The sequence below is a fragment of the Fundulus heteroclitus genome, chromosome 16 (assembly GCF_011125445.2).
Source record: "Fundulus heteroclitus isolate FHET01 chromosome 16, MU-UCD_Fhet_4.1, whole genome shotgun sequence".
Taxonomy (NCBI): Eukaryota; Metazoa; Chordata; class Actinopteri; order Cyprinodontiformes; family Fundulidae; genus Fundulus; species Fundulus heteroclitus.
The window spans coordinates 35,657,241-35,680,091 of NC_046376.1; the positions used below are offsets into that span (position 1 = coordinate 35,657,241).

Sequence of the window (22,851 nt, forward strand, 5' to 3'; positions counted from 1 at the left end):
TTGCATAGTATACCTTTAATGTATCTTATACGCACTCAATCTAACGCTCAGCAGCAGACCAGCCACACTCTACGTGGAAAAAACCTCTGTCCCGCACCGTTGTGATTGCGTTGAAATAGAGAATCCTTAATCTTTAATCCTGATATAAAGCTCAAGTCAGTCCTCCCTCCAAACTAAAGGTTTGGAGCGTCCTCATACTACGGTGGACAGTGTCTTACTGACCACAGGTTTTTGGATCACGACCTAAATTTCACGAGATCTGTTGAGGAGGGGAGGAGTTGTGTCAAAACACATGTGTGGCACTGCAGGAAGGGGGACAATATCGATCTTTGCTGACTTGCAGTCAGCAAATTCGTGCAGGGCATTATCTTATCATTTCATACATCTAACAGCAAAACCGTCGCTTTCAACAAGCATGACATCCTTTCATTGTTAGTTAATAAACAAAAACACCGAGCCTCTCTGTTATCTTAATCAACAGACTGACTGGTCAGTGTAGACATCATACTTCCTGGTTAACTAGGGAGCCGAACAGGAAACCTCCCCCTTATCTCAATAAGCCACTGACCACCGCAGCTCAGTAAAAATCAAAACGGTCAGTAAAAGTCATTACGCTGGTAGAAGTCACGCCTTTCTTATCCTACAACTCTCTTAGTTAAAATATAGTTGTTGTTTTGGTTTTTTTACCAACTCTGAAGGCAGCCATCTCTCTACAGATTGTACTAATATTTGTCCTGTCACCTGTACATGTCCTAACTATGGCTCTTATAAACTAATGATTGTTCAGACAATTAATCGTGTAATTGTTAAAAACGTACAAATTCTGCTGATTCTTAACATAATTACTTAAGCTAATTCTATGAGTAATAGAAATGAAAAAAAAAAGCTAAATCAGTGAATATTTCACTCTGAATAAAAAGGCTAAATCTTCAACTAAAAAAGTTCTAGGATCAAAATGTTAAAAGTTCAGCCCTTTCTGGTGGACTTGCAAATGCAGTGCAAATGCATCTGTAGTGAAAATAGTCACAAAAAAGTATCAAGTTACACCTGTACATTACATTCTGGAGTTTTTCTTTTTTAGAATAGAATAGATTTTATTCTATTTATATAAAACAGATCCTACTAGTGTACTGCAGGGACAATGTTAAACTAGGGTTTTTTTAGTCGACAAATGATAATATAATGATAATGACACATTTATCAAATAAGGTACACATCTAGTTTAAATTAAGGTATGAGAAATACTACCTTTTTCATATCATTCTGACACAGTTTTAACACAATAGAAATAGCTGTACCGTCCCAAAGTGGGGAGATTCAAGTGACAGCTGACTTTAGACAATACTGATTAAAATGGAACAAAGCTCAATTTAAAGTTAAGTTAGTACAGCAAAGGAAAAAGAAAACAAACTGCAATTATTAATACATAAGGCCTAGTCAGATAACAATTGAAAAATAAAAACAAGTTCATTTGCAGAATAATGTAATATTTTAAACATATTTTGTTACACAAATTAACAAAAACTGCAAAGACTTTCTCCACAGAACAGAACCAAAACCAAACCTTGCTCTCAATATATTGCTCTGATAAGACTCTGCAGGTTTTTCACTGGAACCTGCTCATTCTGCTCCACTTTGTCGCCTCCATCTTTAAACTAAAAAACTAGATGCTTTGATTTCGCCTCTCCCCCATGGTTCATTTTATAGAACTCAGGGTTTCCCCAGAACTTGGGCTAATCTTTGCAGTAGGTGTTTTGGTGGGTTGAGGGGTGTTTGCGGTTAACTGTGCCGGCGGGGATTTTTACCAAAATATTGATTTTCATCATTAAAAACAGCAGAACAGTATAGCGTTGTACCAGACAAGTAAAAGTTAGGTAACCAAAGTAAGAAGAACATGATTTTTAATTGTGATGGCAGAAATATCCAGTCAGTAGCTTTTGGTTTTACGGTTATAAACATTGATCCATTATTTGGTGGATATAAAGGCTGCTGATCATCAGGCGGCTGCAAGCAGCAACAGAAATCCATGCAGGGTACAGGCCGGCCTGCAGCACAGTAAAAATGCAGAGGTTGCTGTCAGCAATACCTGTTGGCGTGTAATCAGTAGAGCCAACATTTACACTGCCGATTTTTTATTTTTTTTTTCTTCACACAAACCACGGTCTGTTTGTACTAACAGACCGATCTAGACTTAGGTTAAATCAGTCGGTTTGGAAGTGGCTTTTTTCTTGTTGAATAATGCCAGTAATTGTCTAAACTTTCTCTTTTATTTGACAAAATTGCTGACAAGCACAAAATTGTTGGATTTTGTTTGGAAATCAGTGGCAACCGCAGAACAACAGACTCTCTAACAGCCAAACCAGTGCTACAAATCCTCTAAAGCTACATGAGGTGAACCCTGAACTAAGGGGGGAATTTTGTGGTGGATAGATGCTAAACTTTCTTCAGTGATATTTTTCATTTAGTTTCCAAACACACCTAGAACCAGCACCATTGGTTAAAAAATGTAGTTGAACATGCAGAGAGGTTTAGCCTGTATAAGTTTTGACCCTGTCTAGAGCGACAAACCCCCACAATGAATTCACAGCTTTTCACCAAATTGCTTGTCTTAATTTTTTTTCTTCCAAAATTCATCTCCACGATCAGTGTATGTAAACTTCTGACTGGAAAATACCAGGATATGTTGTCCCTGTATAGGTGAAACCAAACCGTAACAACTATTTAAAAATATGTAAACAGTTTTTATTGACTAATTAACTCTTCTACTCCTATTTTGCAAAATCAACACTTACACCCTTTTGGGTCCTTTTTATTTTTACGTTATTTGTTGTTATTTCAACTTTACGTTCTCTCTGTTTTGTTTTTCTCTTCATAGTAGGTACATCTACCCTGGTATTCTGTTTAGCTGTGACGCCATTACCGTCTTTAACGTAGAAACTATTTGTGGATCAGTGTTTCTGTGATGCTTTTGTATCTCTGCTTATGCCATATTGATAGTGTTAGTAAAATTGTATTGTATGTAGTAGTGCTTTCTTATTTTATTTTATTTATTTTTTTACTTTCCAGATATTGTATTATCTGTCCACTCTGAAAAATAAGTCCATAATTAGCATTAAGAACCCAAAATACAATACGAGTGTGGATAGTAACTAAATTTTGACGCCCTAAGATGTGTGTGTGTCACTTTATGGCAAATATGCTATAAAAACCCACCAGTTATTACTCCTTTGGGGGTTCTCTTGTAGAAAAATAGTTTATTGCTAGTTTTTCAATCTGTGTTTGGTAAAGAGGATGGATAGTATGAAGTTTACCAGGTGTCTAATTTCAATGGTTAAAAACATGCTGCTTTGTTTACGAGCAACATTTACGATTGTCACTCAAGTTATTTATTTTATAGCATTAACTGTTTGCATTTGGAGGACCTAGTTGCATGAGACTATGTGCTAAAATTCTAAAGGATTGTTCATTTGAAACTGAGATCAGAATTGAGTCAAATAATGAATCTGGTATAGTGAGATTTTACAACAGTGACAAAAAACTATTTTACACATCTTTTTTATATAGCTTTTACTTTACGTGAAATTTTACATAAAATATAATCAATACATTATCAAATCTACAATTTAATTACTCAAAGAACTTTTTTGTCACAGAAACATTGCTTACAGTAATCAGTTACATAGAAAAAATCTATGCTACTGGAGCGCAGTGTTTGTTTATCTGTGTGAGCTTTAATTGATGTTTAATTAACTGAGGTGTGTTAGAAAACCAGAGAGCAAAAGTTCTGACATCAAGTCAGAACCTGACGGTGCACTGGAAAGTTTTCACACCCCATCCACACGTTGGTTACTGGTCAGACCTTTTTATCTATCGCTATCACTCAAACGCAACGTCTCGTTGTTCCTTATTTGGCACAAAGGCAGTTTTTTCTTGTAAAAAGACAAGACAAGGTACACATTTTAAATCCCATGAAAAATTTGCTGAGAGCGGAATAAAGGTAGAATGCAAGGTAATAAATATACAGAAAAAGATGTGTTCACAAGAAATCTAATGACAGTGGATAACATATTAGGTAATGAGGAAAAAGGGGGAAATATGCTTGTAAGGTTACCAATATTACCCAGACATTCAAGACGGTCTTAACTATGAAATTAAAAGCTCACCTTTATGTGAGAGGATTATTTCCTGTTTCTGCTTTTCTGTTTTGGCTATATTTTTTTTTTCAAAAACTGAAACAAATGTATAAGATCTGACAAATGAGCTGAATGTATCCAGAAGCTTTTTAAATTATTGTATTTATTAAGGGGTATAAAGCTATCCAAACCAGCCTATTATGAAAAAGTAATTGAATGAATAGATGTTATTATTCACATTTTTTGTAAGCTGAGGCTAATTTTAATACTCACGCCAAGGTCTATTTAATGTCAGACCTGTAGCCCAAAGAATTCAGTTAAATAGATTCAGACTACAATTTCTCAGAAGGCTACATATTATGCCTGGATCTAAATAAATTCAAAAGCAGAATTTGACATTTATCATCGGCATCTATCTGTCTGATGAGGGTATCGTGCCATTTTATCCTTTCTCTTCAGACACCCAGTGACCAGGACAATATTATTTCCAAAAGTACACAAACAGCTCATCCAGGAGGCCGCAAAAGAACACAGAACATCTTAGGCACTGCACCTGACTTGTTTCAGTTAAGTTCAGTAAAAGTAGATTTATTGTTATTTTTTGGAAGGTGTGCATCCTGGTAGGTTTCACGTAAAACTAACAATTCAGAAAAAGAACTATATACTCAATCAAATCTGGTGGTGGACTGAGGCCAACTTGCCATGGGAGATCCTACCAGGAGTAGGAATCTCTGGAAAACATAGTTCTCAGAATCATAGCAGATTCAAGAGAGGGGTGATACATGGTGGATATTTGACATACTCACTAATTATTAAATTCATAATGAAAACTATATTTTGTTTCTTTTATTCTGCAAGTTTGCCCTTACTCTGCAAGTTTGCCCTTACTCTGCAGAGCCTTAAATTAATTATGTTGTACCTCTGTGTCGGAATCTTTACATTTACATTTGACTTTGCAGTTGTGGTACTTGAATTTCTCTGTGAGGCAGAATAAAGCCTATTTCAACTCTATTCCCTCCTATTTTTCTTGTATTTCATGTTTCAATCCTCGTAAAAAGTATTTGTAGTTTTTTTTTTTTTTATGTTATTAATTACGATATGAAGACGGTTTTGAAATATTCTACTATCCAATACTCTGCTTTTTCATGATTGTCATGATTGGTAAAACTGCCAAAAGTAACATTTAAAATACCAGATTATGATTATCCATCATTTACTAAAGCAGAGATAGAAATCATCACTTTGCACAATTAATGGAGTTGAGGCTTTAATTAGCAACACAGTTCAATAACAGTCAATTTTAACCAGCTTTAGGATAAAAAGATGTTCGATATAGTGCTGCAGTTACTACAGAGATTTGTCTCAGAAACATTGCTTACAGTAATCAATTACATAGAAAAAAATGTTAAAATGTGGCATTCGTTATTGTAGACCAGAATGTTTTTGGTCATTGGCATTAACAACTTGTTGGTATTTCTGGCTCTGTTCAAGTCTGGTTTTGCTTGTCTGTCTCACCCTCTGCTATTCATCCCTCACAATAAACCTTTAAAAGAAACGTAACTCTGTTTCTCGCTAAATATCGGGTTCACCGGCATCAGTCATTACAATTTAAAAATTCCCCTCCATGTATGTGAGGACAAAATACTCTAAACTGAATTCTGAACTTGATAGAAACCAGTTTAATGAATTAAAAAGACACAGTTATATTATCAAGCTTATTTGAACCTATTAATAATGAGTCCACAGCATTCTGTATAACTTTTAAACGTCGTAGAGAGGCTTTGTCTAGTCTCGTTTACAGGCATTACAATTGTCTAATTGAGAAATATATGTGCATGTGCATGTTTTTCAAGTAAATCTGCCAGCATATTTCCAACGTTCCCTAGCAGTAAGATGCAAAAGTGTAAGATGAATTTCACATGTGGGTCTAGGGAGAGTTCAGCATTGAAGTTTGTTGCCCAGTTTACAATTATAGACTTACTTGATTAACAACTGGAAACAAATCAGTGACCTATGTCAAAGTGAATATTTGGTGCATCTTCTTTTGTTTGCTTATGGATACACTTCTTTCATTTATTTTTATTGGTTTGAACAAATAAAGGAAAACAAAATATGTGATGGTGCTATAATGTTCATTTCTGTTTTGTTAGGAGATATCAGCCAGGCAGTTGCTTTGGTTTTAGTGAGGAAGTCGATCAGTTCAGTTTTATCAGGAAAGTGGTGAGGTTTAAACAGCATGTATGATTAAAGAAAATAAAATGGTAATGGCCCAAGTATTGACCCTTGGAAAACCCCTTAGGTTAATAAAGCTTTCATGGAGAAGGACTCACTGAGTTTGTTTTTAAAAGTGAAACATCTATGCGATAGGTAGGAAGAAAACCAGTTTGTTGCAGCTCCAGAAATACCAACAAGTTGTTAATGCCAATGACCAAAAACATTCTGGTCTACAATAACGAATGCCACATTTTAACATTTTTTTCTATGTAATTGATTACTGTAAGCAATGTTTCTGAGACAAATCTCTGTAGTAACTGCAGCACTATATCGAACATCTTTTTATCCTAAAGCTGGTTAAAATTGACTGTTATTGAACTGTGTTGCTAATTAAAGCCTCAACTCCATTAATTGTGCAAAGTGATGATTTCTATCTCTGCTTTAGTAAATGATGGATAATCATAATCTGGTATTTTAAATGTTACTTTTGGCAGTTTTACCAATCATGACAATCATGAAAAAGCAGAGTATTGGATAGTAGAATATTTCAAAACCGTCTTCATATCGTAATTAATAACATAAAAAAAAAAAACTACAAATACTTTTTACGAGGATTGAAACATGAAATACAAGAAAAATAGGAGGGAATAGAGTTGAAATAGGCTTTATTCTGCCTCACAGAGAAATTCAAGTACCACAACTGCAAAGTCAAATGTAAATGTAAAGATTCCGACACAGAGGTACAACATAATTAATTTAAGGCTCTGCAGAGTAAGGGCAAACTTGCAGAGTAAGGGCAAACTTGCAGAATAAAAGAAACAAAATATAGTTTTCATTATGAATTTAATAATTAGTGAGTATGTCAAATATCCACCATGTATCACCCCTCTCTTGAATCTGCTATGATTCTGAGAACTATGTTTTCCAGAGATTCCTACTCCTGGTAGGATCTCCCATGGCAAGTTGGCCTCAGTCCACCACCAGATTTGATTGAGTATATAGTTCTTTTTCTGAATTGTTAGTTTTACGTGAAACCTACCAGGATGCACACCTTCCAAAAAATAACAATAAATCTACTTTTACTGAACTTAACTGAAACAAGTCAGGTGCAGTGCCTAAGATGTTCTGTGTTCTTTTGCGGCCTCCTGGATGAGCTGTTTGTGTACTTTTGGAAATAATATTGTCCTGGTCACTGGGTGTCTGAAGAGAAAGGATAAAATGGCACGATACCCTCATCAGACAGATAGATGCCGATGATAAATGTCAAATTCTGCTTTTGAATTTATTTAGATCCAGGCATAATATGTAGCCTTCTGAGAAATTGTAGTCTGAATCTATTTAACTGAATTCTTTGGGCTACAGGTCTGACATTAAATAGACCTTGGCGTGAGTATTAAAATTAGCCTCAGCTTACAAAAAATGTGAATAATAACATCTATTCATTCAATTACTTTTTCATAATAGGCTGGTTTGGATAGCTTTATACCCCTTAATAAATACAATAATTTAAAAAGCTTCTGGATACATTCAGCTCATTTGTCAGATCTTATACATTTGTTTCAGTTTTTGAAAAAAAAAATATAGCCAAAACAGAAAAGCAGAAACAGGAAATAATCCTCTCACATAAAGGTGAGCTTTTAATTTCATAGTTAAGACCGTCTTGAATGTCTGGGTAATATTGGTAACCTTACAAGCATATTTCCCCCTTTTTCCTCATTACCTAATATGTTATCCACTGTCATTAGATTTCTTGTGAACACATCTTTTTCTGTATATTTATTACCTTGCATTCTACCTTTATTCCGCTCTCAGCAAATTTTTCATGGGATTTAAAATGTGTACCTTGTCTTGTCTTTTTACAAGAAAAAACTGCCTTTGTGCCAAATAAGGAACAACGAGACGTTGCGTTTGAGTGATAGCGATAGATAAAAAGGTCTGACCAGTAACCAACGTGTGGATGGGGTGTGAAAACTTTCCAGTGCACCGTCAGGTTCTGACTTGATGTCAGAACTTTTGCTCTCTGGTTTTCTAACACACCTCAGTTAATTAAACATCAATTAAAGCTCACACAGATAAACAAACACTGCGCTCCAGTAGCATAGATTTTTTCTATGTAACTGATTACTGTAAGCAATGTTTCTGTGACAAAAAAGTTCTTTGAGTAATTAAATTGTAGATTTGATAATGTATTGATTATATTTTATGTAAAATTTCACGTAAAGTAAAAGCTATATAAAAAAGATGTGTAAAATAGTTTTTTGTCACTGTTGTAAAATCTCACTATACCAGATTCATTATTTGACTCAATTCTGATCTCAGTTTCAAATGAACAATCCTTTAGAATTTTAGCACATAGTCTCATGCAACTAGGTCCTCCAAATGCAAACAGTTAATGCTATAAAATAAATAACTTGAGTGACAATCGTAAATGTTGCTCGTAAACAAAGCAGCATGTTTTTAACCATTGAAATTAGACACCTGGTAAACTTCATACTATCCATCCTCTTTACCAAACACAGATTGAAAAACTAGCAATAAACTATTTTTCTACAAGAGAACCCCCAAAGGAGTAATAACTGGTGGGTTTTTATAGCATATTTGCCATAAAGTGACACACACACATCTTAGGGCGTCAAAATTTAGTTACTATCCACACTCGTATTGTATTTTGGGTTCTTAATGCTAATTATGGACTTATTTTTCAGAGTGGACAGATAATACAATATCTGGAAAGTAAAAAAATAAATAAAATAAAATAAGAAAGCACTACTACATACAATACAATTTTACTAACACTATCAATATGGCATAAGCAGAGATACAAAAGCATCACAGAAACACTGATCCACAAATAGTTTCTACGTTAAAGACGGTAATGGCGTCACAGCTAAACAGAATACCAGGGTAGATGTACCTACTATGAAGAGAAAAACAAAACAGAGAGAACGTAAAGTTGAAATAACAACAAATAACGTAAAAATAAAAAGGACCCAAAAGGGTGTAAGTGTTGATTTTGCAAAATAGGAGTAGAAGAGTTAATTAGTCAATAAAAACTGTTTACATATTTTTAAATAGTTGTTACGGTTTGGTTTCACCTATACAGGGACAACATATCCTGGTATTTTCCAGTCAGAAGTTTACATACACTGATCGTGGAGATGAATTTTGGAAGAAAAAAAATTAAGACAAGCAATTTGGTGAAAAGCTGTGAATTCATTGTGGGGGTTTGTCGCTCTAGACAGGGTCAAAACTTATACAGGCTAAACCTCTCTGCATGTTCAACTACATTTTTTAACCAATGGTGCTGGTTCTAGGTGTGTTTGGAAACTAAATGAAAAATATCACTGAAGAAAGTTTAGCATCTATCCACCACAAAATTCCCCCCTTAGTTCAGGGTTCACCTCATGTAGCTTTAGAGGATTTGTAGCACTGGTTTGGCTGTTAGAGAGTCTGTTGTTCTGCGGTTGCCACTGATTTCCAAACAAAATCCAACAATTTTGTGCTTGTCAGCAATTTTGTCAAATAAAAGAGAAAGTTTAGACAATTACTGGCATTATTCAACAAGAAAAAAGCCACTTCCAAACCGACTGATTTAACCTAAGTCTAGATCGGTCTGTTAGTACAAACAGACCGTGGTTTGTGTGAAGAAAAAAAAATAAAAAATCGGCAGTGTAAATGTTGGCTCTACTGATTACACGCCAACAGGTATTGCTGACAGCAACCTCTGCATTTTTACTGTGCTGCAGGCCGGCCTGTACCCTGCATGGATTTCTGTTGCTGCTTGCAGCCGCCTGATGATCAGCAGCCTTTATATCCACCAAATAATGGATCAATGTTTATAACCGTAAAACCAAAAGCTACTGACTGGATATTTCTGCCATCACAATTAAAAATCATGTTCTTCTTACTTTGGTTACCTAACTTTTACTTGTCTGGTACAACGCTATACTGTTCTGCTGTTTTTAATGATGAAAATCAATATTTTGGTAAAAATCCCCGCCGGCACAGTTAACCGCAAACACCCCTCAACCCACCAAAACACCTACTGCAAAGATTAGCCCAAGTTCTGGGGAAACCCTGAGTTCTATAAAATGAACCATGGGGGAGAGGCGAAATCAAAGCATCTAGTTTTTTAGTTTAAAGATGGAGGCGACAAAGTGGAGCAGAATGAGCAGGTTCCAGTGAAAAACCTGCAGAGTCTTATCAGAGCAATATATTGAGAGCAAGGTTTGGTTTTGGTTCTGTTCTGTGGAGAAAGTCTTTGCAGTTTTTGTTAATTTGTGTAACAAAATATGTTTAAAATATTACATTATTCTGCAAATGAACTTGTTTTTATTTTTCAATTGTTATCTGACTAGGCCTTATGTATTAATAATTGCAGTTTGTTTTCTTTTTCCTTTGCTGTACTAACTTAACTTTAAATTGAGCTTTGTTCCATTTTAATCAGTATTGTCTAAAGTCAGCTGTCACCTGAATCTCCCCACTTTGGGACGGTACAGCTATTTCTATTGTGTTAAAACTGTGTCAGAATGATATGAAAAAGGTAGTATTTCTCATACCTTAATTTAAACTAGATGTGTACCTTATTTGATAAATGTGTCATTATCATTATATTATCATTTGTCGACTAAAAAAACCCTAGTTTAACATTGTCCCTGCAGTACACTAGTAGGATCTGTTTTATATAAATAGAATAAAATCTATTCTATTCTAAAAAAGAAAAACTCCAGAATGTAATGTACAGGTGTAACTTGATACTTTTTTGTGACTATTTTCACTACAGATGCATTTGCACTGCATTTGCAAGTCCACCAGAAAGGGCTGAACTTTTAACATTTTGATCCTAGAACTTTTTTAGTTGAAGATTTAGCCTTTTTATTCAGAGTGAAATATTCACCGATTTAGCTTTTTTTTTTTCATTTCTATTACTCATAGAATTAGCTTAAGTAATTATGTTAAGAATCAGCAGAATTTGTACGTTTTTAACAATTACACGATTAATTGTCTGAACAATCATTAGTTTATAAGAGCCATAGTTAGGACATGTACAGGTGACAGGACAAATATTAGTACAATCTGTAGAGAGATGGCTGCCTTCAGAGTTGGTAAAAAACCAAAACAACAACTATATTTTAACTAAGAGAGTTGTAGGATAAGAAAGGCGTGACTTCTACCAGCGTAATGACTTTTACTGACCGTTTTGATTTTTACTGAGCTGCGGTGGTCAGTGGCTTATTGAGATAAGGGGGAGGTTTCCTGTTCGGCTCCCTAGTTAACCAGGAAGTATGATGTCTACGCTGACCAGTCAGTCTGTTGATTAAGATAACAGAGAGGCTCGGTGTTTTTGTTTATTAACTAACAATGAAAGGATGTCATGCTTGTTGAAAGCGACGGTTTTGCTGTTAGATGTATGAAATGATAAGATAATGCCCTGCACGAATTTGCTGACTGCAAGTCAGCAAAGATCGATATTGTCCCCCTTCCTGCAGTGCCACACATGTGTTTTGACACAACTCCTCCCCTCCTCAACAGATCTCGTGAAATTTAGGTCGTGATCCAAAAACCTGTGGTCAGTAAGACACTGTCCACCGTAGTATGAGGACGCTCCAAACCTTTAGTTTGGAGGGAGGACTGACTTGAGCTTTATATCAGGATTAAAGATTAAGGATTCTCTATTTCAACGCAATCACAACGGTGCGGGACAGAGGTTTTTTCCACGTAGAGTGTGGCTGGTCTGCTGCTGAGCGTTAGATTGAGTGCGTATAAGATACATTAATTGCATGTGTACAACTGAAATAAATAGATATAATTAAATAATCACGATAGTAAAGTGAATTGTATTATAATTAATATCATCATTTAATATGGATGGTATGCTGCTGCTAAGCATCAGATTGAGCGTGTATAAAAATTAAATAACTGAATGTGGATAAAATTAAATCATTGGATGTGTATAAGATAAATTAAATAACTGGATGTGGATAAACTGAATTAAGTAGCTGGATGTGTATTAAAGGAATCATTAGACATACTTAAATAATCACGATAATAAAGTTAATAACTATATTAATAATATCGTATTAATGACAATAATATAATATGGGTAAGGCAGGAAATCAAAGGGAGGCCGGATATCAAGAGGGGCAAGAAATCGAGGGAGGCCGGAAGTCAAGGGAGGCCGGAAATGGGGAGGGGGGACCGGAAATCAAAGGGGAGACCGGAAATCAAAGGAGACCGGAAATGATTAGGGTCATTAATCACCCGTCAATTAAAAAGTGACAGACCATATACCTATATGTTTTTTTAATTAAATTATTAGAAAGGGGAAAACATATTGTGCAATTATTAACTGATAATATGCCATATTCAGGTAAAACTACAATGTTCAAGTTAGAATAGTAGAAAAAAGACAGCAGCTGATTTACAGAATGATGAGAAAACTGTGCAATATGCATAATTGTACAAACACTTGCAGATATGCCAAAAAGTGTGCAAATGAACACTAACGTGTGAGAGTAAATTATTCTTGACCAGCATTAGCATGCTGTAAACACTTATTGATACTGTTGTGAGCGGCAGAGATAATAGAGTCTAACACCAGCTAGGATGAAGGACCTGCAGAAGTGCTCCTTAGAGCATCTAGGATGCACCAGTCCGTCACTAAAAGAGCTGTCCAGCTTTGCAACAGCACCACGCATGGAGCGCTGGGAGACATTGTCCATAAATTAGGTTGTTTTTCTTCTTCTTCCGGTCCTTCTGTCTCCCACCACATTCACAGGGTCCCAGGGTGTCACAGGACAGAGCTGGACATCTTAATGAGTTTAGCCAGTCACTTCCTCTCAAGAAGAAAAGCATCTCAGGATTCTGCCATCACCAAATTATGCTGTGGGGATGATGGGTTATTTATGAGCAGTGTTATTTAACCTCAACTTGATGTGATCTACATGTAGACCACTAATATGCCGACTTTCTGAGGCAGTTGATTGCACTGGATTATATTTAGGGGTACAAGATAAGAGCTGTAATTAAACATCACCATTTTCAGAATATTATCGGTACTATTTTAGTGTTGGTCAATTATATGAAATAAAGATAACATGCACTTGTTTTTGTTGCTGTGTGAAAATATCTGAAAAAAGTTATGAAAACTTGATCGCAACATCTTTTCAGCGTACATAAAAAGACCCTTCAAACAGAAGAAAGATGTTTTAAAAAAAAAAAAGCATTACTATTGAAGGATTATTGTTTATTATTCTTTAATGAAATGACCCCCCGATATTTTCTCTCAAAGCACCACTTTTTTACCTTTTCCTCTAAGAATAAAAAATGTTGTACAATTACTAGTATTACCAATTGCATTTGTCGTTTATAATTTCAGGATGTAAATCTAAATATTTGCATAAATGGCCAATTTAATGGGAACAGATTATAAAGCTGAAAGGAATCCTTCAGTGGTGTCAAGAAACAATGTCTTTGATCATCCCCAAATCCTGCTATTTCATTTCAGATGCTGCTTAATTCAGTGAGTCATTTTATGTGCAGGGTACTTTTATGACACAGCCCCACCTCAGGCTAGAATGAGCAACCCTCCCCCTGCGTTCATACAACTAAGCATCACATTTGAAATTCTGCCATATTCAATGTATTCCAATGAGCGTGTTCAATTCTTATCGGTCTCTACAGTTACTTGTTAGATCTTTTCTTCTGGTTCCTTTTACTGGCTCCCCATAGTGGCTCATCGCAGCCAAATTCAATACCTTATTATTAATCACAGAGAGCTAAAACAACATTATAACTCGTAGTACAATATTTTCTTTGATGATAAAGGCATTAGGAAGGTAACATCTCCTGTTGTTATGCATCGCAGTGGATCTGTAAAGGCATCTGGCTGAAAACACTGTCGCATGACATTGTGATGAGGATGTAATGTATGTGGTGAACCCGATATTCAAGCCAAACACAGAATTACTTTAAAAAGTTTATTTATAAGGTGGTAGATGACAGAAGAATGACCAGATGATGCAAGCTGAGGCTGACATATACCAGTGAGCAGGCAGTGGAAGACTTGGACAGATGAATGCAGGTAGAACCAGACTGATCCTGAGTAGTAAGCAGAACCAGACTTGAACAGGAGTAGCTTGCGGAATCAGAACTGTACAGGACCTGCAGGCAGAATAGGACGTGACCAGAAGCTGTAGGCAGAATCTGACTTGAAGCCTCTGACGTGTTCCTAGCACGAGCAGATTGAATAACAGTATTCAACAGGAATCCTTTTTCCAGGCCACACACACAAGCACTAGCAAGCAGACTAGTGAGTGCAGGACGAGGACTGATCCCAGGGATAACACAGGAAAAATGAAGGGAAGTCGCTGGAGCAAACAAGCACATGCTGCTGGAGAAACAAGACGAGATGTTCTAGCTGGGATTGGATGAGCGAGCCAGGTATAAGTAGGGAGAGAAACAGGTGATCAGAGTTGCACTATTTAGTTGCCGCAGGTGGAGCTGATCTGGTGCTGAGTGATGGCTGGTAGGTGACTGAGCTGACTGGATGGTGACTGGTGGCTGAGAGGAATGGAACATAAGCAGTCCAGATTACTCCAAACAAAAACAAACAGGAAACAAAACCCCAAAATCCTGACGGGGTGGGATGCTCGGAGTTGTCTGTAATGTTCTTCATTTATGAAGTATAATTTTTTGTACAATCAGAGGTTTCACAGCAGTCCCCAGAACAGAACCAGCATTTTTTTCTCACTATGTTGACCTTTTTAAGTCGCTCTGATGCTGCTACCTCAACATATAATGGCAGAGATTGCACTCTCCACAACACGCCTCTACTAAGCAGATCTTGATTTGATACAAGAACTCCTCAATCATAGTCTGTTCTGTCCCTTCCGGTAGAATATTTCACAGTTGCATCTTCTGTCCAATCTGTTGCTAGACGACCACTGAGATATTTATACTCCACCACCACTTCCACTTCTTCTCCCAATTTGGAAAGTGTTTGACCTATTTCTAATTTTCCAGAAATCTACAATCATCTCTTTTGTTTTGTTCAAATTTAAGTTAAAGTAATTGTTTTCAGATCATGCCACAAGGTGCTCCACCAGCTCTCTGTACTCAGCTTCTTGTCCATCTCTAATACACCCAATTCCTACAGAGTTATCCAAGTTTTTCTGTAGATCACAAGAATCTGACTTGCACTAGAAGACTGGTCAGACATAAAACTCCTCATTCTCACAAACGGTTGATCCAGGTGCTTGTCAAGGGCTTCCACCAGAGTCTTCTGATATTTCTAACAAGCTAAATCAGGCTGAATTGTGTTAAATGCACTGGAGAAATCAGACCATGATTCTCACAGTATTGCCTGCTTCATCTGGATCAGTGGGTTTGTTGAAAAAGGTGTATGATGGGGTCTTCAACTCCAACTCCACAGTGATAAGCAAACTACAAAGAGGTCCTGAAAGGTGCTTGTTTGCGTTCTCTCCAGGACCTTCATGATGTGGGGTATCAGGGCAACAGGTTCATAGTCAATGATGACTGATGGAGGCAACTCTTTACTAACAGAAAAATCCAGGATAAAATTATAAATTATATAGCACTACTTTAGTCCTACTGACCACTCAATGTGCTCAGAAGAGCTACATTCACCTTTTTCCACTCAGTTATGTCCACATATTCATACAATTCAATTCAGCTTATTTACATAGCACCAATTCATAACATGTTGCCTCAGGCACTTTGCAATAAAAAAGTCAGTTCAGTTTATTCATAGAGATTCCAAGTCAAGTACATACATTAATTGATCCTAGTTATCAAACAAAGCAGTCAAATTCCATTTATTATTCAGCACAGGAAGTGAAGAAGCAGACATCAGCTGGACCATTGGAGACAGTTGCGGTAATGGGAGATGGAAGCAGAGTTTGAAGTGAAGGCAGACCACGACTATACTTTGCCACTACTGCTTAATAATTTGGCTTCATCGTCTCCATTTTATCCATGAATCTCAGAGAGGGTGGTGATGAGCATAGTCTATAGTTACTATACAGATACATTTTTCAGACATACTCCTTCAGATGTTCACCAAGCCTATGTTAGGATGCTATTTGTGGACTTCAGCTCAGCCTTCAACACTGCTTCTGGACATGTAGGATCTGAAGCTCCACAGCTTGGTATTATCTGCACCGCTCTGCTCTGGGTCTTTCTCACCAACAGGATCGAGGTGGTAAGGATATGGAAACTCAGATCTGTCCTACTGATCATCTACACTGGCACGCCACAGGGGTGAGTCCTTAGTCCTGCCTTCTTCACTCTCTTCACACACAATTGCTCTGGTATCCACCAAACATGGTCGTGAAGTTTTTGCGGATGACACCACTGTGGTGGGTCTGATATCTAACAATGATTAGACCCACTACCAAGAAGAAGTCCACAAATTTGACACAGTGGTGCTCCAGGAATAACCTAATCCTGAACACCAGCAAGACCAAGGAGGTCATAGTAAACTACAGGAGGTAAACCAGTGGTTACCAACCCTTTTTCTTCAATGCCCCCTATCTAAGATCAAAGCCAAGCCAACATCTTTTCAACCCTATATTCCAGTTTCTGCACAAAGTCATTCACAGCTTCCTTGCACTGCAGGACGTTTGAATCAGGTTGTTTTTACTTGACTAATTGCACAATTTTTAACTTCTCCAGAAATATTTGGTTGGTACATCCAGCCAATTGCTCAGTGTTTTACATCATCCTGTAAACTGACTGCTACCTTCCTTTTGACTTGAACATCAATTCATTTGAACATTTCATTTTCACTCATGAGGATTTACGCTCGTTTTAACTTCTCTGGGAATGTTTGAATACAATAAATATATTCATGCAATTGCACAGTATTTTGCATCATTCTGTATTCTGTTTTTTTTACTTGAACATTTAAAGGTGCATTGCCACATTATTTGACATTTAAAAAAAAAAATCATACGTCAGTAGCTCACTCTGGTTGCATGCAACGTTTTTATGAAAGATTGTCGTGTCCTGCTGGTGTATTGGTTGTCATTTTGGTGTTTTATACTTTGTTTTTGCTCAATTGTTAGTAAAGGAAGTCTTTTGTGTTTATTTATGATTTTAACAGAGGTACGTACTGCAAATGCGCAGCAGGGGTTAAAACAAAGAAGCGACTAACGGCTATTAGCATCTCCCGGTGAAACAATGCAGAATGGTCCAAGATCTAGTGAAAAAACAAGAAATGAAAAAACAATAACAAATGGGATTCCAAGAGAGAAAAAACTGGAATGTCTCTGGGAACACAGTATGGCCGTTAGTGTTCACTGAAGCGGATGCTAAACCTGCCGAGGCTCAGATGTGACCACAGAGTTGATTGACGTGAGTAAATGTTCTGATATAAGGGTCTCACAGTTGCTGTTAGATTGTTTTATTTAATTAATAACTGTTGGTCTTTGATCATGCTGAGCTACCACTTTACTATGAGGCCATTCAGAGGGTCAGGCTTGGTCCAGCATTATTTAATTTTGATTTATTAATTAAACAAACCAGCATTATGATAGTTCTGCGATACTGTTACTAGATGACGCCACATCTATTTATATATGCTTATTGCGCCTGGCGCTGGGGCTATTTTTATCCACAAAAAGGACCATGAAAATATTATCAGGACGAAGGGTTGGTGTATATAACCTTATTATATCATGATCAAACAGGATTTGGCCTTTGTTAAAGCATGGCATTTACCTCTAAATCCTATCAGATGCTAACGAATAATTCACAATTCTCAACATTTACGCAAGTATACAAAACATAATATTTTTTGTACTCTACTGGTAATAGTCCTGGACTCTGCGTGGAAAAAAGCAAAAGCCCAAATAAGCAACTTCATGTTCAATCAAATACACCCCCCCCCCCCAAAAAAAAGAAAACCCCACCACTCACAAAATCTATAAGTGATTTACAAGAAAAATCAAGGTCACTTAGGTCAAGGTCAAGACTTCAATAGTTTCAGCTGCAACAAGAGGAGGTGGGGTCAGGAGATGCTTAGACAGGGAAATGAAACAAAATAAAATTAAATAAACATTTGATCACTGCATTTTGTATTAGCATTTGTTTAAGGGTCTGAAATATTTAAGTGTGCCAAGAGCAAAAAAAAATACTTAAGGGGGCAAACAATGTTTGTGAGGATGGTGCAGGATGGTGCAGGATGGTGCAGGACGATGTACAGCCTGCACCACCCTCACAAATATGGCACATTTAAGACAATGGCATTAGAAAAAGGATCATTGCCAACAGAATCCTACAAAGCAGACAACATTGCATATTTGTATAGAGCAGATTAAGATGAGCTTCAGATCAAGAATAAGGAAAGCCCAGCGTAAATTCCCTGCCACATTAGCTTGCCCAGGTAATAGTGTCTTACGTTTGTAGTTAATTCTGGTAATGGTGTCTCTGTTGAGCATACGGTTGAGGAAGGCGTTGGAGTTTTCTGAGAGCTGGAACGGTAGAAAGAAGCATCAAATATTAATGAGAAACCATGGTGCAACACAGGCACAAAAGAGTTTTTTTCTCTGCCCTTCCCTTTAGATAATTTCAATCAATAATTAACAAATAACACACTGTTTTAAACATGTTATTCAGTAAAACAATTGAACAGGAAAAGAGAAGTTCTCCTGCAGAGTTCTTTGCTTTATAGACTGTGATAAACTTGCACAGTAACTTAATCTTATATATTTATAATTTTGTCATTAATGGTGATTTCAGGCTCTGGTTGTTATATTATTGCTCCAACATTTGTTCAACTATGATGTGCTACATGGTATTCAATGATGCCCTGCCATGCTGGATTCTCATTATATTTCTGGTCTTGTCACACACGGTGAGGCCTTTTTATTGCAGGAATTTTGTCTGACTGGTTTCTAAATTCTTTAACCATGCAGGCTTTTAGTGGGACAATCAAACCTTAATGAAGATGGAGACCACAGCGATGCCATGAGGGCTCTTAGATGCCTCACTGTAGTTGGCATACAGATCTTGATTATAATGGATAAGCTGGACCTGAAAGAAAGACACAAAGAAAAGCAGAGCTGTATGAATGAATAATTTGATATGGTTCAAATTATGAGTCTACATATCTGTCTACTTTGTTAGCAATCAAGAAATGCCCCCCGTCAGCATTACATAATCCAGCTAGAGTGATTTTTGCACAGTTATTGTATCAGTCCAGTGGCGGTGTATTCTACACCACTACATCCAACACTTTACAATGCACTTGGTGATGCAAGGTTTTTGATGCAGGTGTTCAGCCAAGGAAACCCATTCTGTGAATCTCTCTACTCACAGGTCTTGAACTAACCTGAAAGTTGCATGAAATTTGGAGTTATGCGGCTGTAGACTCTGCACAAAGTTTGTGACCTCTGCACCATATGTGCCTGGGCATCCGCTGCCCACTCTGTGACGTACTTGACCTACCAATTCAATAGTAGTTGCTGTGGTTTCGTTGCATCCACTTTACTATAACTCAACTTACAGCTGACTGTGGAATGTCCAGTAGGTAGGAGTTTCACAAGTAGACTTATTGCACAGGTGGCATCCTATCACGGTGCCACACTAAAATTTGCTGAGCACCTAAAGCAACCCATTCTTTCACAAATGTTAGGAGAATAATTTTGCACAACTGTGGTGCTGGATTTTACATAGTTGTGGCCACAAAAACTAATTAGAACACCCTAATACAATGATCTGAATTGTTGAGAAAAACACCTTTGACAGGATAGTGTATATTTTGAGAGTCCAGAAATTAGGCCGACCACAAATGCAGAAAAGAATGATCTGCACGTATCACACATGGCCACATGTGTGGTATATGCATGTCTAAATCAATGTGCACTCCTCCATATCCTTACCCTTCTAAACAAATGCAAAACCTTGTCCATATATTAGGTTCAGATAACATTAAGGATTTTGATACAGTTTGACATGAAATATGTATGATCCATGTTATCTGTCTTAGGCGACTGCGGATGCTCTTATGTGCCCACTAGTTCAAAACATCCTGTCACTGTTATCTGTACCTCACATTCAACACGTTCAACAATAACATCAACATTCATGCAAGGACAAACTGTGACCACTATCAACCTCCACCAAGCACTACTAATGCCATCTAATGCATCTCTGAGACATTTTTGTCGCTGCTCACCTTGACTCACAATTTTTTATGATATATTTATTGTATTTGTGGTTTATTATACATTGTTTTTGAAATGTACAAGACATTTAAAGAATGTAATATAATGTCACAATTTTTTATGATTTACATAGTCAGGGGAGTGGGTGGAATTGTAAACCTTTATATTCAATAAATTTTCAATTCAATTTTATTTATATAGCGCCAAATCATGGAAACATGTCATCTCAAGGCACTTTACAAAATCAAGTTCAATCATATTATACTAGATTGGGTCAGATTATACAGATTGGTCAAAAATGTCCTATATAAGGAAACCAGTTGATTGCATCAAAGTCTCTCCAAGCAGCATTCACCCTGGAGAAGCGTAGAGCCACATGGAGAGTCGTCTGCATTGTAACATGGCTTTGCAGCAATCCCCTCATACTGAGCAAGCATGAAGCGACAGTGGGAAGAAAAACCACCCATTAACGGGAAGGAAAACCTCCGGCCGAAACCGGGCTCAGTATGAACGGTCATCTGCCTCGACGACTGGGTTACGGAAGACAGAGCAGAGACACAACAAGAGAGACAAAAAGCACAGAAGCCCCACATTGATCTAGTAATCTGTTCTACATTAGATGGTAGTAGGGGTGAAGCCGTCTTCTCTGGATGATGTCACAGTTACAGAACGCCAGACAGGTGTACCTACTATGAAGAAAAAGAGAGAGAGCAAAAAGTTAAAAGCTGAAATGGACGACAGTCATTTCAATGTAATACAATGCAAAACTAGAGAACAGTAGAAATAGTAGAGTGAGAAAATTAGACCCTGATGTCCTCCAGCAGCCTAGGCCTATCACGCACACTATAGAGATAGCTCAGCAGTAACATGAGCCACTCTAGTTATAAGCCTTTGTCAAAAAGGAAGTTTTAAGATTAGTCTTAAAAGTAGACAGGGTGTCTGCCTCACGGACCAAAACTGGGAGTTGGTTCCACAGGAGAGGAGCCTGATAGCTAAAGGATCTGCCTCCCATTCTACTTTTAGAGACTCTAGGAACCACCAGCAGACCTGCAGTCTGAGAGCGAAGTGCTCTGTTAGGAACATACGGGGTAATCAGAGCTCTGATATATGATGGAGCTTGATTATTAAGGGCTTTATACGTTAGAAGGAGAATTTTAAATTCTATTCTTGATTTACTGTAACAGGAAGCCAATGAAGGGAAGCTAAAATTGGAGAAATATGATTTTCATATTTCTTGTTGATTTTCATCAGAACTCTTGCCGCCGCGAGTTTTGAATCAGCTGAAGATCGAACTGCATTTTGTGGACTTCTGATAGTAAAGAATTACAATAGTCCAGCCTTGAAGTAACAAATGCATGGACTAGGTTTTTCAGCATCACTCCTGGACAGAATGTTTCTAATTTTGGCGATATTCCGGAGGTGAAATATATATATAAATATGAACCCTATAAACCCTGTTTATACATATATCCTTGCAATATCTATATATTCTACATATATAACACATACATCCAGTAAAATATATACACATGCATTTAATTACATAGCATGCTTGTGTATATAGTATCTATAATTGCAGTGGCAAGAATAATAATTTTCTTTCATTTAGCGATTGGATGAACTATCCATTCAACAACCATCCATTTCTCTGTGGGGGTTGAAGGGCAATGGGTGCTGGTGCCTATCTCCAGCTGTCAATAGGCTGGGTACACCCTGGACAGGTTGCCAGTCTATCGCAGGGCAACACAGAGACAAAAAACTATTCTCGCACACTGACACCTAAGGAGAATTTAGAGACAGTCTACCTAACAGTCATGTTTTTGGACTGTAGGACTGTCCTAAGAAAACCCATGCATGCACAGGGAGAACATGCAAACTGCGGAAACATGCAGAAAGACCCAAGACAAGGGTAGGATTTAACCCAGGACCTTCATGCAACAGTGCAACACTCTGCTCCACTGTGCAGCCCTGTATGAACATCTCAAAACAACAATTGTGACAACGTCAAAAATTAGTCAATAATAGTAATAATTTAACATTTTCTATCCAGTAATGAAAGATATGTTCTGCATAATAACTGTTTTATGTTTGAACATTGGTTTATTTCAATATTCACTTGTTCCACTTGTTGTGCAATTATACACCAGTTTAAAGTTATTTGATTGTTTAATAAATAACTCTCTGTCTGTTAGGTATTGTCGGGGGATATCAGCCCGGGAGCTGATATCAGGATAATAGTTAAAAGGGATGATACGAGCACTGGCAATCTTTAACAGCAAACTCTGCACACATGTAGAATAAATGAGTGACAACTT

The 22,851-nt window shown here is 37.1% G+C and overlaps 1 protein-coding gene across 2 annotated transcripts in view; it reads right to left on the minus strand.

Moving 5' to 3' along the window:
* Positions 1-22,851, minus strand: part of LOC105937949 (carbonic anhydrase-related protein 10) — a 249,376-nt gene that overhangs the window by 22,679 nt on the left and 203,846 nt on the right. The window contains exons 5-6 of one of the 2 annotated variants that reach the window (XM_036148576.1): positions 19,308-19,403; positions 18,769-18,841 (exon numbers count right to left, since the gene is read on the minus strand). The exons of the other annotated variant lie outside the window; for it this stretch is intronic. Of the exons in view, the coding sequence (XP_036004469.1) occupies positions 18,769-18,841; positions 19,308-19,403 (169 nt within the window). The remainder of the gene's footprint in view (positions 1-18,768; positions 18,842-19,307; positions 19,404-22,851) is intronic. 2 annotated transcript variants of the gene reach the window in all.